We start from the raw sequence: 16242 nt of genomic DNA, 5'->3' as shown, positions 1-16242 counted from the left end.
CCTAGGCCGGATCCCTTACAAGGTCCCACTCCCCAAATCTGACAGTCCTCTGGCCAGGAGCACGCACCTGGCTGCACTGGGAGCCAACACCAAGATGGGGGTCAAGGGGCAGCGAGCGTCTCCTCTCTCCCACGCCGGGCTGGACCGGTGCTTTATACCGGAGAGGGCAGAGTGATTTACAGCCACAAGAGCTCGGCTCCATAAACCTCTCAGTCCCACTCACATGATCCATCTTTTCTCCGAGCTGAATTTAGGGAAGTCAGATAAGGTGAGATTTATATTTACCTGTTAAGATCCCCTCACCCTGTCGCGCTAGCGCGGCCAGGGTTCCGGCGCGACCTCATACTCAGGTACCCAGAGGTTCCTCCGCTCCTAGCACCCACCACAACCTAGTGCTCAGAGATCACACTCACTCAAAGCCTGCAGAGCTGACCCCCACCCCCAATGCACGCCGGCACACCCCCAGTGCATCGCAGCTCAGAATCCATCTAAATTTTGGATCTTGCTTGCTGCCCCGACATCGGGACAGCAGTTCCCCCTTTCCCCACCTGCCCTCAGAGTGATCCAAGTTCGGTCTTTCTGTATCCCTACTACTGCTGCCCAGAGAAGCTTGTTGGATGCTGCAAAGTTTGATTTCCACGTGGTGCCCGCAGCAGGCCTATAGTCGTCTAGCGCCCCCTGCTGGAGAACTGTTGTCCAGCCCCACGCGAGTAGGCTAGCTCTGCAGGGACAGCTGCACCGTGCTCTTGCGGTGGGTCCTCTTCCACCTCTAGGCCCACTGTCCTCTGGATCACAACTGCCTCTTTATTCCACCTTCAGACACCATTCTCCAACCCTTGTCCTGTTCCTTTTGACGTGTGAAGAAATCAGGGAGTCCAGTGTCCGGAGCTCTGTCCAGGACATACTACACGTCCCTATCCTGGGCCTCAAGGGCCGCAACGCCGGAGTGGACGCTTTTGGCGCGAGAGAGCTGGACTTGACTTGAGTCACTCCTGTGTGCTGAAAAGCATGGCGTTTAGGACCCAGGGGAAGCTCCTGGGCGGCACCCTGGTCAGTGATAGATCCTCCCCCCCTCCCCGGGTGTGCAGCTCAGATGTCCCGGTAGTCTGTAGTCGGTCTATAATTGTGGCTCTGGCGCTCCGCATCCACCATCTGCGGCAGCAGGGGCTGGCGGCCCAGGCCCCTGCCCAGCCTCTTCCTTCAACTCCATGTCTCAGTCCTAACCTGGCTGCCCTCCTAGTCAGGGGACATTTTTCGGTGTCCCTTGCCCACCCAGCCCGACTCGGACACCATGGCCATGAATGACCAGTATCACCGGGCCGCCAGGGATGGCTACTTGGAGCTCCTCAAGGAGGCCACCCGGAAGGAGCTGAATGCCCCCGACGAGGATGGCATGACTCCCACCCTCTGGGCCGCCTACCATGGCAACCTGGAGTCGCTGCGCCTCATTGTGAGCCGGGGGTGAGTATGCCCTCTGCCCAACCAGCAGGGGACCAGGAACCCTGGGTCCCAAAACCTCACATGGCATCGGTTACCCTCAGCACCTAAGGTGGGGCTGTGCAGCCTGCCATACTTTGAGAGGCACACGTGGAGGGGACATCAGCTGAGCTTGTGACACTTGTGGGCTGGATGTAGGGCTTAGAGGAGAGGCACTGCGATGAGGGGGCTGTCCGTGATTTGAGGGATGGGGGCTTAAGAGTGATTAAAAAAAAAAAGACATTTCTGTGTTGGGGGTACCTGGAAGCAAGAATGAATGGTGGGTAGGAATTGGGCTGAGAAGTCTCCAAGGGGCCAGGAAGTGGGGGGAGGGGGAGGCAGGAAGGAGAGACCTTTGCCTCAACCTAGGAGCCAAAGGCTGTCTTCACAACACCAATGCCTCCCACAGGCTGGGTCTCACACTGACCTGTGCCTTCCTACCATTTCACTCCTAGGATTTATGGGCACTGTCCACACTACCAAATGTCACTGGCTCAGCCTGTGATTAACTCTCTGTGCCCCTCCCCCACTGCAGAACGCAGTAATGTGCAGAAAGGGTGGCTACCCTCCCCCTTACCCCCATCCCCACTCTGGGGTTGTCTTGGGAGGGAGGGTGAACACAAGAGGCCAGGGGTTTGGAGGAGGAGTCAAGCCGTGGAGGATCCAGGGTCGCTAATGTGGCCTGGGGGAGGGGTGCTAAATCACGTAACTGGAAATAACCTACCCATCAACAGTTTGGTAGGGCTGGCGGCCATTGGCCTTGGTGGGACCTGGATAGGAAAAGTATGCTCCAAGAGGGTTTCATGTGAATGTCTCAGGCTGGGTCCTGGGTCGTGGGGTGGGGGGGGGGGGGTGGGGTGCCAAGAGCAGGGGCAGGGACTGAGCTGACCCTGGTTTTTGGAGTGCCTGAAGACGTGGGGGGAGTGGGGAAACATTTCCCTCTCCCTCTGTGTGACTGCTCCTTGGGTTTAGCAGCAGGCGGGAACAATGTGGGGTTAGACAGCTGAGGCATTTAGAGGCCTAGACTCTCTAGGAGCACGTACAGTGCCACTATGCCCTCCCTCCCCACCCCCCATCCATCAGAGAGACTCATGGGAGTATCATGCTGGGCGAGAGGGCTCTTCAAGGCCCTCAAGTTCTACAGAGCAAGGATTTGTGCGCCGTGAGGGAGGCTCTGCTGCTGAGGCATCTTTCCCCACAGTATCCTACAGGACTTGGCAATCAGTAGGGGAAGCTGAGCAGGAGGTGTTGAGACAAGGGAGTGATTCTTCCCCTGGACCTGAGCTGGCCTTGTGGCCTTAGTGTCGGGTGGCCCCCCACCCCACCCCCTCTAGACCCCGAGAGAGAAGATTTCAAGAGAAGCCAGCAGGAGCTAGGCTTATGGACTGTAGTCAGACGTGGAAGGCACAGAAGAGGCCCGCTGGAGGGGGCAAAGCTACCCGGCTTCATAGGGCAACCTGAACAAGGGACAACAGCCCGCCCAGGTCGCCGCCTTCTTTCTCTCCAGTTCTGGCTGTCCCCACAGTCCCCTCCTGGCCCAGGCCAAGACCCGACACCTGCTCTAACACTGGCGTTGCCAGGCCTGGCCCCGCTCCCTGTAGACATGGCTGTGCTCACTGCATGCCACAAGGCACCCTCTCACACTCTTCCAGGCTTATGCCCAGCAGACACCACCCTCTAGTCCTTTTAACACAGTCACCTTGGGACATGTGGCTTCACAAACCACCTCACCTGCCCAGAGACCCAGACTCAGGCCTGGCCCACCGCCTCTCTGGGCCAGCTCCCCGCAGGGCTCATGAATAATTCACCCCTTTCTCTCAGCGCATCTATTATTTATCCCCCTGAGATTCCCAGCCCTTAGTTCTCTAGGGGAAGGCCCGCCCCACCCCGCCTCCTAGGTCGCCCCGCCCCTTCGTGGGTTGGCCATCCCATCCGTCCTCCCGCCCCACCCCTTTCTGTGCTTAGTCCAGATGCGCCCTTAAGCTCAGGATCGCTGGTCTCCTCGAAGTCTAGGTCTCAGCCCCACGGGTTTCTATTTAGGGCAGTGGTTTTCAACATTCCTAATGCTGCGACCCTTTAATACAGTTTTCCTTATGTGGTGGTGACTTCCAACCACATTATTTCGTTTCTACTCCATAACTGTAATTTTGCTACATTATGGCTCGTAAATATCTGAGGTATAGAACAGTTGATACATGACCCTGAGAGGGTTGGGACCCACAAGTTGAGAGCCTCGGCAGTCAGAGCCCACGGTCTGGCTTGCTAAAAGCACTCACCCTTCTTCTCCACATGCTGTCCCTACAGGGGCGACCCGGATAAGTGCGACATCTGGGGAAACACACCCTTGCATCTGGCTGCTTCCAATGGCCACCTGCACTGCCTGTCCTTCCTTGTGTCCTTCGGGGCCAACATCTGGTGCCTGGATAATGACTACCACACGCCGCTGGATATGGCTGCTATGAAGGGCCACATGGAGTGTGTGCGCTATCTGGATTCCATCGCGGCCAAGCAGAGCAGCCTCAACCCTAAGCTGGTGGGCAAGCTGAAGGACAAGGCCTTCCGCGAGGCGGAGCGGCGCATCCGCGAGTGCGCCAAGATGCAGCGCAAGCACCACGAACGAATGGAGCGGCGCTACCGGCGCGAGCTGGCCGAGCGCTCCGACACGCTCAGCTTCTCCAGCCTCACGTCCAGCACCCTGAGCCGCCGGCTGCAGCACCTGACGCTGGGCAGCCAGCTGCCCTACTCGCAGGCCACGCTGCACGGCACGGCCAAGGGCAAGGCCAAGATCCAGAAGAAGCTAGAAAGGCGCAAACAGGGGGGCGAGGGCACCTTCAAGGTCTCTGAGGACGGACGCAAAAGCGTCAGATCGCTCTCCGGCCTGCAGCTGGGTAGCGATGTGATGTTTGTGCGCCAGGGCACCTATGCCAACCCCAAGGAGTGGGGCCGCGCCCCACTCAGGGACATGTTCCTCTCGGACGAGGACAGCGTCTCTCGTGCCACGCTGGCTGCCGAGCCTGCCCACTCGGAGGTCAGCACCGACTCAGGCCACGACTCCTTGTTTACCCGTCCCGGCCTGGGTACCATGGTGTTTCGAAGGAACTATTTGAGCAGCGGGCTGCACGGGCTGGGCCGAGAGGACGGGGGCTTGGACGGGGCAGGCACGCCAAGAGGTCGGCTGCAGAGTTCCCCTAGCCTGGACGACGACAGCCTGGGCAGTGCCAACAGCTTGCAGGACCGCAGTTGCGGGGAGGAGTTGCCCTGGGATGAGCTGGACTTGGGCTTGGATGAGGACCTGGAGCCTGAGACCAGCCCCTTGGAGACCTTCCTGGCTTCACTGCATATGGAGGACTTCGCCTCCCTCCTGCGGCAGGAGAAGATTGACTTGGAGGCCCTGATGCTGTGCTCTGATCTCGACCTCCGCAGTATCAGCGTGCCCCTGGGGCCTCGGAAGAAGATCATGGGGGCCGTGAGGAGGCGCAGGCAGGCGCTGGAGAGACCCCCGGCCCTAGAGGACACAGAGCTGTGAGTGCCAGGTGGAGGAGGGGCGGGGGTGTCGACCTTTTCAGGAGTAGGAGGGTGCCTAACACCATACTGCATAAAATTCCGAGCTGTAACCAACTACAGGAGACCCCATTGTATTTACCACCAGCTTAGGGGAAAAATACTGACAGTTTGATAATTGGAGACTTTCTTATCACAGTTGACACTCAGTGCTGGGGTAACCTAAATGAGGGAAAATGAGCATTTATTATGGATGGGATACATTTATAGTAATCATGGCTAGGATCTTAGAAGCCTTTTAGACAGGGTCTGTTTTGTAGCCCAAGCTGGCCTTGAACTTGTGTAGCTGAGAATGACCTTGAATTTCTGACCCTCTTACCCGCACCTTCCAAGTGCTGGGGTCTGAACCCAGGGCTTAGTACATGCTGGGCAAACAGTCTCTACCCACTGAGCTACACCACCAGCCTCAAAGCTGGGGTGCTTTCAAGCCCCGCCACTCCCCAGGTCCTCGAACAAGTGCTTTTGTTGAGGCCTGAGCTCCGATCCCAGCATGCCACAGGTGAGCAAGTGGAGTTCACTCCATGCTTTACCACAGCTCCTCTGTGCCAAGGCACCCTGGGAAGGAGGGCATAGCAGCAGCATGCATCTCAGTTGCCCACACCCTCAAGGCAGATGTGTCTTACCCACCGCCCCCAAGCCCTGCTCCCAACAGGCCCAACAGCAGCCTTTGAGGCACAACTCCTCCTGTCTGCTGTAGCATCCCACAAGCCCACTGCCCTTCGTTTGGCATCTATAAGGCCTTTACCCCAAATGCTTAGGGCAGCGGTGGCTGTGGGAAGGCAGTATGACTCCCGATTCCATGAACTGGGGAGTCAGTGAACCCTCCCCCATTCCTGACCACCAGCCTGTGGGAAAGGGGTGGTGGTGGTGGCTAAGTCATCAGAGTGGCTGGTCTTGGAAGGAAATGAGGTCTTTGAAGGTTGTCTTCTAAACCCGGGTTCTGTCTGTCTCTTTCTCCACAGATGAAAGGGCTCCTCTCCTCAGACCAAATGAGTTGCAAGTTGCCACAACCCATAGTGGGGCCAAGCGGGCCTCGCAGTTGCCATCCCTGCAACCCCTTCTCCGGGAGCAAGGGTCACATGGGTCATTCCCCTCAAAACCCTGTCCACACTCTGAAGCAAGAGGCATAGCCTGGAGGCACCCAGAGGGACCCCTGCATTCCAGAGCACCACTTCTGAGGGGTGTTGGAGCGCACCCCGCCCGCCCCGCCCCGTGAGCCATCTTCATTGAAAAGCCCTGAATCACAAGAGGACTGGTGGAAGGTCAGCCCCAGAAAGAGATCATGGACTGATTGGCCCTGGAGACTCGATGACATCACGGCTGAGTTAGAAATAGAACAGGGGGACGTTTGACCTGTTGCAGGTACATCACCTGCCCCACCCATCCTCTCCAGCCTTCTTCTATGTGGGGGCGGATGCCTGGGTTTTTTACACCCCTCAGGCTGGAAACTTGTTGCTTCCTACTCTCTGTAATAGAAGAGTTGGGGTACCCCCTCCTCCTACACCCAAGAAGGAGGTTCCCCAGGCAAACTCTTCAGCCAAATGCCCATCTGTCACTCCCCAGCAAATCCCCCTTACACAGAAGGCCAGTCCTCTCTCTTTCAAGCGCTTGCCACGGCCACAGCTGAAAAGCCAGGCTTGGGGAGAGGGCTCATTCTGGGGGCCCAGACTGTTTCCTTTAGCTTCACTCAACTCCATTGTGCAGCCTGGTCTCCCCAGGGTCTCCAGAGGTCCAAGGAGCCTAAGCAAAGTAGCCCCGTGCCCCGCCCCCCCCCCCCATCCCCCCATCCCAGGCCTGGAAGTCACAGGTGGTGATAGAATGGCATCGGCTAACTGCCTCAGAGTCTCCCAGACTTAGACAGGCAGGGGCTGAACACATCCGTGGCTGGCCCAGTGTGGGAAAGTTCTGTGAGGAAGAAGATCCTGGAGGCTGTAAAGAATCTGAGGTCCTGATTGTGCCCAGGCTCCCAAGCCCCCCACCCTACCTCCCCACTCTCGCTCCCCCCCTTTCTAGTCAGAGGATTCCCTCAGTGTCTGGAGGGGCCTGGGGGGCTCTTGGTTCTTCATGGATCGTGGAGAAGTGAGAACTCACTGTGTATCCAACCCTGTGCTGGTATGGAGGTGAAAAACCAGAGCAAAGGCTAGCTCAGAGGTCCCCCAGAGTGTGTCCTCACAGCTCTTCTACCACACTGAGGCTATGGACGTGGTTAACACCCCCAGCAGCCACTCACATACAGGTTTCCCTCCATCCTCCTGTGCATGTGCTCCTCGTCCTGTCAGCAGTGGACGCCCATTGCAGACCCTAGCTTGGAAAGCAGGGAGCAACACACAGCCTCTAGCTCCTCCTTGAGCTCCCTTGACTGGGCAGAGGGAAGCACCTTCAAAGACCTCCGTGTTCTGTCTGGAGGCACGCTCTCCATGTACACTCACTTCTGAGTGAGGAGGAGGAGGTGGCTCCTTTCTCACCTTCACCCTGAGTCTACCCCCAGCCTTCTTGTTTTCTGGGCCTGCCTGGGGCCACCTCCAAGTGCCGACTAGTCTTTCTCAGAGCCCCAGGGACTGCTGTCTCTCACCTCTTCTGACTGTTTACTGCTTCAGCCCCTCCTGGTTCTCCCTGTGCTGGGGTGGGCCAGATGCTGTGATCCCCACTACTGTACCCCAAACCCTTCTCTTGGGCTAATTACATTTTTTGTACACTGTTGTCATGTCTGCCCTCTGTTCTGTAGGCACTGGGGTGGAAGGTGGGCATAATGTGGGGTCTAGTCATTGGAGGGTTCCTTGAGCCCCCTGCCCCTGCACATGTCTGCAGGGCTCAGTCCAGCATCCTGGGACATTGCCCTCCTGTGCTCTGGTTCCAAAGCCTGTAGCAGCTGAGGCCAGGATGGCATTGTCTCTTCCCACCAGGCCCACCTGGGCTCTTTTGGAAGTCAGCAAAAAGCCATTTTCCTGAGGTTCCTGCCTGTCACCCAGGATCTAAACTTTCTCATCCCTGGAGAGTCTCCAGTCGGGGAAGGAGGGAGCCCTCAACTTCCTTAACTATCCCAGTTAAGTGTTTTTAGGGTGCCAGATTTGGTATTCTCTTCTCCCAAAGATGTCTTTCCAAGTAGGCAGGCAGTAGGCTCTGCTTTCTCAGCCAAGTTTGAGGTCATCTTTGTTCCATTCCTAACGACGTACCCGGCCCAGCACCAGTTAGAAAGGTAGGTAGGAAGCCGGGCGTGGTGGCACACACCTTTAATCCCAGCACTAAGCAGGCAGAGGCAGATGGATCAATGTGAGTTCGAGGCCAGCCTGGTGTACAAAGTGAATGCAGGACAGCCAAAGCTACACAGAGAAACCCTGTCTCAAAAAACCAACCAACCAAACAAACAAAAAAAGTAGGTAGGATATAGGTGCTCTGTGGGTAGCTTAGCAACCATCCCATGGTTCTAGGCTACCTGTCTCCACTTTATAGATGAGAAAAGAGTGTGCAGTTGTGACCACGGCTGGTGAGCTTAGTTATTGCAGCTACCTCTGGAAAGGCACACTGGGGGAGGACATAGAGGGTGAGAAAGAAGCTCAAAGACAAGACAAAGTGGGTTGGGGTGTCGATGTCCAGGCACAGTCTAACTGGAGGCGACGGTAATGTGGGTCTCCAGGGGCCAGTGTGGCTCAAGGATGGGATCCTGGGGTGGCAGTAGCAGGCGAAGGGAACTTCAAACACAGATAAAGGGAATCCTTGCCCCATAGACATTTAGCCATAGAGAATATGTGCTTATCAAATCTGGAGGACCGTGAGATGTCTTAGTAGGTACAGGTGCTTGCTGCTGAGCCTGGTGGCCTAAGTTTGGTCCCCAGGATCCATGTGGTGGAAGCAAAGAAGTTGCTGCCATTAAGTTATTCTCTGACATCCACATGTGCACCATAGCACACGCTAGTACATGCACACGTACACACGTGTGCACACACACATACACGAAATAAGTGTAATCCAAACAGAATCTGCTTGTGATAGGTAAAACTTGCATAATTCAACATTGTCCCTCTTGGACTAGAAGAGCGTGCCACGTTCTCACGTCTTTCTGTGTTTTACAAAGGGCCTGGGGAACTTCTTGCTCCGTTGTGCATACAGCCTTGCTTTGAAAAACAAGGAAAGTCTACAAGTTTAGGAAAACGAATAATTGCTAGCGGTGGCTCACAACCATCTGCAACTCCAGTTCCAGGGGTTACACCATCCCCTCTGACCTCTGCAGGCACTGCAGACATGTGGTGCACAGACACACACAGAGGCAAAACACTCACACAAATAAAATAAAAAAATGTAAAGCATTGGCTTGGATGGCTGTAAAGTTAGCATGTTACAATGGAGGTGGGGTGCGGGGTGAATTGGGGTCAGAAGAGTTCCCTAGTACGTGGTTAACTCTTTCATTACACGGAGACCCAGAGGGGAGGAGCTGGCCAAATGCCACAAAACAGCCACAGGGCAAGAGCTCAACTCCTGACGTCACCCATCTCTAGGCTACTGACCACAGATACCGCGATCTCCCTGTGTCCGTGGTACGTGCTTGAATCAAGTGCTTTTTAAAGAAACCGGAGTGAGGAGACATCTGGGCTCAGGGGATAGTCAGGTCTGTATAGAAAAAACTGACCTGCCTCCTCTACCTCTGTTACTGTCTGGGTTTGTGTCCTTATGTATGTATAGACTGGGTGTTATAATCATAGTGGTCACCCACAGGTTATTAGGGTGCATGTTAATGCTTAATCCTGTGCACACCTGTTATTTAGTACACCTCAGTTAATAGTGATCACAGTTATTGCTGGATCTAGAATGGCCCAGGGGGCACCACTCATATTTGTGGCGTGCACAGCTACCCGGTAGGTGGGTCCTAGACAATTCCAGGGAACAGCCTTCCCTTCAGGCTTGCTTCTGAGAGCATGGCTCACCCCTACTCTCAATGCCACCCTGGCTCCCAGTGGAGGGAACAGTAGGAGCGTCTTTGCCACACTAGTAAAGGTGCTGGCAACACAGCTCAGGGAACAGAGAATCAAAGATAGACCAGCCCATCCAGTGGGAGACCCCCAGGGAGGGCCAAAGATGTTCTTGGGGTGTCCGGTGAGCTAGGGAACAGAGAATCAAAGATAGACCAGCCCATCCAGTGGGAGACCCCCAGGGAGGGCCAAAGATGTTCTTGGGGTGTCCGGTGAGCTAAGCATGTTTTCTGGAGGAGTTTCCCCTCATTATGCCAGGATCTGAACTTTAAGCTTTATCATAAGAATCCTCTCGGAGGTACACACACACACACACACACACACACACACTTAGTTTTTCTGAGACAGAATCTCTCTATGTAGTGCTGTCTGTTGTCCTGGAACTTGCTATATAGACCAAGCTGGCCTTGAACTCATAGAGATCCACCAGCCTCTGCCCTCTAAGTGCTGGTATTATAGGTATGACCACCACACCTGGTTATTTTCAAGTTTTTAATTATTTGTTGAAATTTATAAGGTATCCAGAATGTATGTTAAGTACTGTATGCCTATTTAACCCTAACAATAAAACCCCAAACCTTGGGTTGGAAAGATAGCTCAGTGGTTAAGAGCTCCTCCAGAGGACTCAGGTTTGGTACCCAGCACCCACATGGTTGCTCATGACTCTTTGTAATTTGAGGTCCAGAGGATCCCATGCCCTCTTTTGGACTGTATGGGCACTGCACATATGTAGCGTGCGCGCACACACACACACACACACACACACACACACACACACACACAAACATGTAGGCAAACATTTGCTCATATAAAATATAAACAAAACCTTGACCTTTGTTTATGGGAGCGAGTAACTACATTGTCACTATCTTCATTTAGAGGTGGGAAGCGGAGGCTTCGAGCTGTGAGATTTCCTAGATTCTGGAATGTGCAGTCTGAGCACAGGACCTGCACATCCATGAGGGATGCCTTTGATTTGAGACTTCTTGACCTAGGCACGCTTGAGATGCCAGGCAGGTGCCAGGCTCAGCAACAGATGGGGTGAGGGATGGATAGAGGCAGGATGGAGTGTGGGGCTGCAGGCAGGATGCTCGGGGAAGGCATGTGGGAAGACAAATGCATCTCAAGCCTGGTGAGATGAGGGAGGAGGCTGGGGGGAGAATTTTCCCCCAACATGGGAGCTTACCTCTCTCTCTGTCATCTTTCTCTTTGTCCCATTTTATTCTAGAATAGCGTTCTGCTTGGCTTTCTCTTCCCTCCTGATCCCCAAAGATCTCTGTCTCTATTTCTCTGTCTCTCTGTGTCTGTCTGTCTCTCTGTCTCTGTCTCTCTGTCCCTCCCCCCTCCCCATCTCCCTCTTAAAAAGTCTTACTGCATTGCTCAGGCTAGCCTGTGGCCTCAGACTCATCATATAACCCAGGCTAGCCTTGAACCCATCTTCATGCTCCAGATTTGATGCTAAGTAGCCATGACCTGGTCCAGTCACATAAGTCTACAAAAGGGATCTCAAGCTGCCTTTCCAGTGTGAGACTTCTTGACACAAGTATGTCCATAGAACCCATTCTGGCTTCCCAGACTAGTGAGATTCACACCTATAGGTGACCCAGCTGTATTAGTAGAGACACTCACTCGGTCTATTGCTACAGAACACATGGAAGGGCTGTTGTCATTTCCATTTTTTTTTTCATATGAGAAAATCGAAGAGCAGAGATGTTTGTCAAAGGTGCTAAGGTTGGTGTTAGAACTCCAACCTAGGCAGACAAGACTCACAAAAGTTATGTCCTCACCTTTCTCTGGGTGGCTGGTTTGCTGGGTGGGAGGTTCCCAGTCCTTGGGAGGTGGTGGACAGTGGGGAAAGAAGCCAGTATAGTGATGCACCCCTTTAATCCTAGCACTTACAAGGCCAAAGCAGGATGATTGAGAGTTCAAGGCCAGCCTGTGCTATGTAAAGAGACGCTGTTTAAAATAAAATAGGTCCTGTGGGATGGCTCCGTGGGTGACACACTTGCCACACACACCTAGCTGGATCCCTGAAGCAGGCTCCATAAAGCTGTCTGGTCTGCGCACATGCTCCACCTCTCGGGGCAGAGGTGCTGGGATGGTGAGATTTGAACCCCTAATTCTGAGTCTTTGCCTGGCAGTCCCAGCCTCCCTTCACCCCACTCCCTAGCACCTCTCATCACCACTCTGTACACGTTCTTGTCCACCCATTCACTTGGCCTTGACTCAAGCCAGGAGCAGGGGCTCAATTGGCCAGACCTTGGGAGATACGGTGGGGCTTGTGCTGCCTGCCACCCTCCATAGATAGCACAGCTGCTGTGTAGGCAGCCCCTGGAGGGAACACAGGAAGCCCTGGAGCGTGTGTGAGGGATGGAGTGAGGGCGCTGTCAGAATTCTCTGCAGATATGACATTGGCTCCGAGCTCCCCTGGAAGGCTGCAGTTATTTGTGAGCTGAGTAAATGTGTGTCTATGGGTTTGCTCGTTTGTCTGTTCCTCAGTATCTCCAGATTGCCAGGAAGTGTGTGTGTGTGTAGTGTGTGTGTATGTATGAGCGAATGCATGTGTGTTTGTGTGAGGTGTGTGTGTGTGTATATGGTGTGTGTGTGTAGTGTGTGTGTATGTGTGGGATGTGTGTATGTGTGTGTATGTGTGAGTACATGTATGTATGTGTGGGGTGTGTGTGTGTGTGTGTGTGTGAACCTCAGTCCTTGGGAGGGTGTGGTCAGTGTAGAGGGCTGAGAAGTCCAGTGTTCTAGAAGATGGTGGTAGCATGTGGAGCCATCATCTGGCAGGCACACACGGGTCTCCCTGTGTTAGAGTATCTGGTCAGAAGGCTAGCCTGCCCCTCATTAGGATGGTGGGTCTTCTTTTCCAAGCTCCCGTGTTCCCATCTATGAATGGAGGTAACTGTCCCCTCCAATTACAACCAGTTGTGAGGTTAACGAAGCGTGGCTTAGCTCAGTCCTCAACCCTCTCCAGGTGAAGGACCAGCCTCGAGGCGTGGAGGACGGGAGTCTGGGCATCCCTGAGCTGATGGCAGTGGGGGCTGGCACACTGTGTGGTTCCTCAAATCCCCCCACCTGGTCTGTGTGGAATATTCTTATTACAGACCAGAGCTGGGAGGGGAAGGATCACTCTCCTGAGGGTCCAGCTTTTGCTGTGCACACATGCACACCTGTACACATGCACACACAGAGAAACACGGGGAAGGAGAGGGCTGGAGGAGTACATACTTGTCTCCTTGCTGTGAAACAGTCATCTGTTATCAGTATTCATACCAACGCACACTGGGTTTAATTAACAACTTCAACAATTCAACAACACAGTGCTGTTACAATCACAACAGCACAACAAACATCTTTGAATGAAATCTACTCAAGCCCAGAGTGCTCACGATGGCCCCAGCACTACTCCTCTCCAGGGACCCAGCTTCATCCCTTCCACCTTAACTTTCTGAGTGAGGCTCAGAGAGGTTACATCATTTACCTAAGGCCACACAGCAAGTCCAAACCTCGCTCTAGAAACTCTCTTCTTAGAGTTTTCCTCCACATAATTCCCAGCCCTCATGCCCTTTCTAGCCCAGCTACTGTACCCATCAGGCCCAACACACATTGGCTCAGCTCATCTGTATCTCAAGGCAGACAGTGGCACTGGCCTGATGTGAAAGGAGAGAACCAGTGGTCCCCGGAAGACCCCACCAACAGGGAGCTTATGACACCAGCAGTTTCAGTTCTAGTTCTGAAGGGTCTAATTTGTCATGTAACTTTGAGGGTCATCCTGGCCTATGGATCGGCTCTCCGCAAGGTGGGAGGGGCCTTGGAGATCCCCTAGGAGACCTTGGAGCATCAGCAAACTGCCTTCTTCTCTTCCTTCCTCCTCCCTGGATCCCCGAACCATCACTCACCAGTCTTTGTCTCCACAGAATATTGGCAGCCAGGAAGGCTGGCTGGAAGTGGAGGGGGCTGCTCAAGCTGGGGGGGGGGAAGTGGGCAGTGAGGCAAAGCTGGTACTGAGATGCTGCAGGTATAGTCCTGTCCTGCTGGAGCTGGAGGAATTTGGGGTGTTAGTCCCACTCCTCGGCTGGCTGTGATCTGAGCCATGAGCCCCATCACTTCTTTCCTGACTTGCACGGGGCCCCGCCCTGGTGAATAATGCTAGTTGCCTGGGGAGCTGAGCCTCATTGGGTCTTTGATGAGTTGAGGGGAGGTGAGGTAGAAATGGGTGGGGACAAGGAAGGGCCAAAGACTCGGGCAAGTAGGCCTAGACCTTGGAAATGGTTAAGTTGCTAGCAATAAGTGTCACCCCACAGCCCTCCAGGGCTCTGTGTCCAGTGACTCTCAGTAGCCCCCCTTTGGGCTCTGGGCCAGGGTGGGACTCTGGCTTACCCCACCCTGGCTACAGCAATAATTAACCCCATGAACTCAGCACATAAAGATTCAAATCACAGGGGAGCAATCGTCGATGCCTCAGGAGGGGAAACTCCAGAGGCCTGTATTTCTAGCTTCACCCTGCCTCGCTGTCTCTGCCTGGCTGGCACCTCTATCCCATTCAGGGTGTGTGGGAAGGCCTATTTGACCCTGCCTTAGACGACATCTTTTCCATCATCTGAGTGTTGTTGTTTTTCCAGACAGTGTTTCTCTGTGTAGCCTTGGCAGTCCTGGAACTCGCTCTGTAGACCAGGCTGGCCTCGAACTCAGAGATCCGCCTGCCTCTGCCTGTATATCTTCCTCCCTAAAATGTCTAGTCTGGTGGTGGGGACGCTAGGTGGAAGATAGGGAGGGAGAAAGGCAACACCCTTTCTCTGTCTAAGAACTGGACTTGGAGTTCAGCCATTCGGAAACTGGGGCTTGGCACAGACCGGTTAATTTCTCTGATCTTTCATTAATTGAATGAGCAGGATTAAGTTTTTTAAAGTGTGTGTGTGTGTGTGTGTGTGTGTGTGTGTGTGTGTTGTGTAGCTGGAGAAATAGCTCAGTGGCTAAGAGCATCACTTTCCTCTCTTAGGACCTGGGTTCAGTACCAGTAACGAGGTAGGCTTTTTATAATAAAAAACAGTAACGAGGTAACAACCAAATAACCAGGTGGAAGCAAGGGGGAGGAGGGCAGCGTTACATCATTTTCATTAGCTGAACACAAGAAGAATCGATTTTGTTCTGAGCACAACGTATCCAGGTGGCTAGGGTAGGAGAGCTCTTGGGGGCTTTCCAGCTCTCTGGGAGTAAGGACCATAGCAGGATGTTGTGGTCTTAACTCTAATAGAACATACATTTATCTTTAACCCAAGCAGAACATGCATTTATCATCTATTGTTTTTTTCTAAGCAGCAAGCATTGAACCTTCCTGGTTCCAGGCATCTGTTCTGAGAACTTGAACTGAATTTCACCATATAATAAAAGTGGAGACTCATGAGTAAAATGGCTTCTGATAAGCTAAGAGCGATAGCTGGTGTTTCTGAGGAGCCACAGTTGTGCTAGGAACTAAGTAGGTCTCAATGGAGGGGATTTGGAACATAAGCAGGTTACAACACCACCTCAGTCACACGGGTGGCAGCGGGATCAACACAATGTGAGGGAGAGAAAAGTTCTCAAGTCTCAGGCTTGGCTGCCCCATCCAGTGGACACTTTGTCCACCCACCTCCCCTAGTGGTGACTTCTCAACACATTTTCTCCATAGCCAGCTATCCCATCTCCTGAATCGTTACCTGGCTGCAAAAGTCACTTCTGCTAAACCCACACTCAGAGTGGACCCCCCCCCCCACTTCATGCGCTCCCTATCTGCAAAGTGAGTCCCTGGGTTTTCTGCTTCAGCAATCCAGAAATAGCTATGTTCTAGGTAACCAAATATGAAAATGCACGTTTGTGAGGAAGGTCCTGAGGTAGTCACAGATGGCTCAGGTAGCAGAGGGGCTTGCTGCCAAGCCTAATGACCTGAGTTGGGGTGCCAGGACCCACACAATGCAGCAAGATGAGACTCCCACAAGTTGTCTTCTGAACTCCACATGGACACTGTACACATTTATACGTGCAAATTAATAATTCAATGAAATAAAAATTTTAAAGAGAAATACTCGGGGTTGGGGGGCTAAGGACGCAGAACAAGGCCAAGGTGGAGACTAAGAGGAGATGGAGAGGAAGTGGGGGGACAGCTAAGGCCTTCGTGGGTCTTCTTCTTTCCCCTAGCCTGTTCCCTCTCCCCCAGATTGGTTCTTGTCTCAGGGACACCCCACCTCTCCACCCAGTG

The 16242-nt window shown here is 53.7% G+C and overlaps 1 protein-coding gene across 1 annotated transcript; it reads left to right on the top strand.

Moving 5' to 3' along the window:
- The first annotated feature begins 1125 nt into the window (after window positions 1-1125).
- Window positions 1126-5002, top strand: Ush1g (USH1 protein network component sans). Its single transcript, XM_051157880.1, has 2 exons — window positions 1126-1461; window positions 3781-5002. Exons 1-2 carry the CDS (start codon window positions 1292-1294, stop codon window positions 5000-5002), a joined length of 1392 nt encoding a protein of 463 aa, XP_051013837.1. The 5' UTR covers window positions 1126-1291.
- The last annotated feature ends 11240 nt before the right edge of the window (window positions 5003-16242 follow it).

This window comes from Acomys russatus, chromosome 16 (assembly GCF_903995435.1).
Source record: "Acomys russatus chromosome 16, mAcoRus1.1, whole genome shotgun sequence".
NCBI lineage: Eukaryota > Metazoa > Chordata > Mammalia > Rodentia > Muridae > Acomys > Acomys russatus.
The sequence above is the reverse complement of the archived record's forward strand: the minus strand, read 5'-3'. Positions and strand labels throughout refer to the sequence as shown.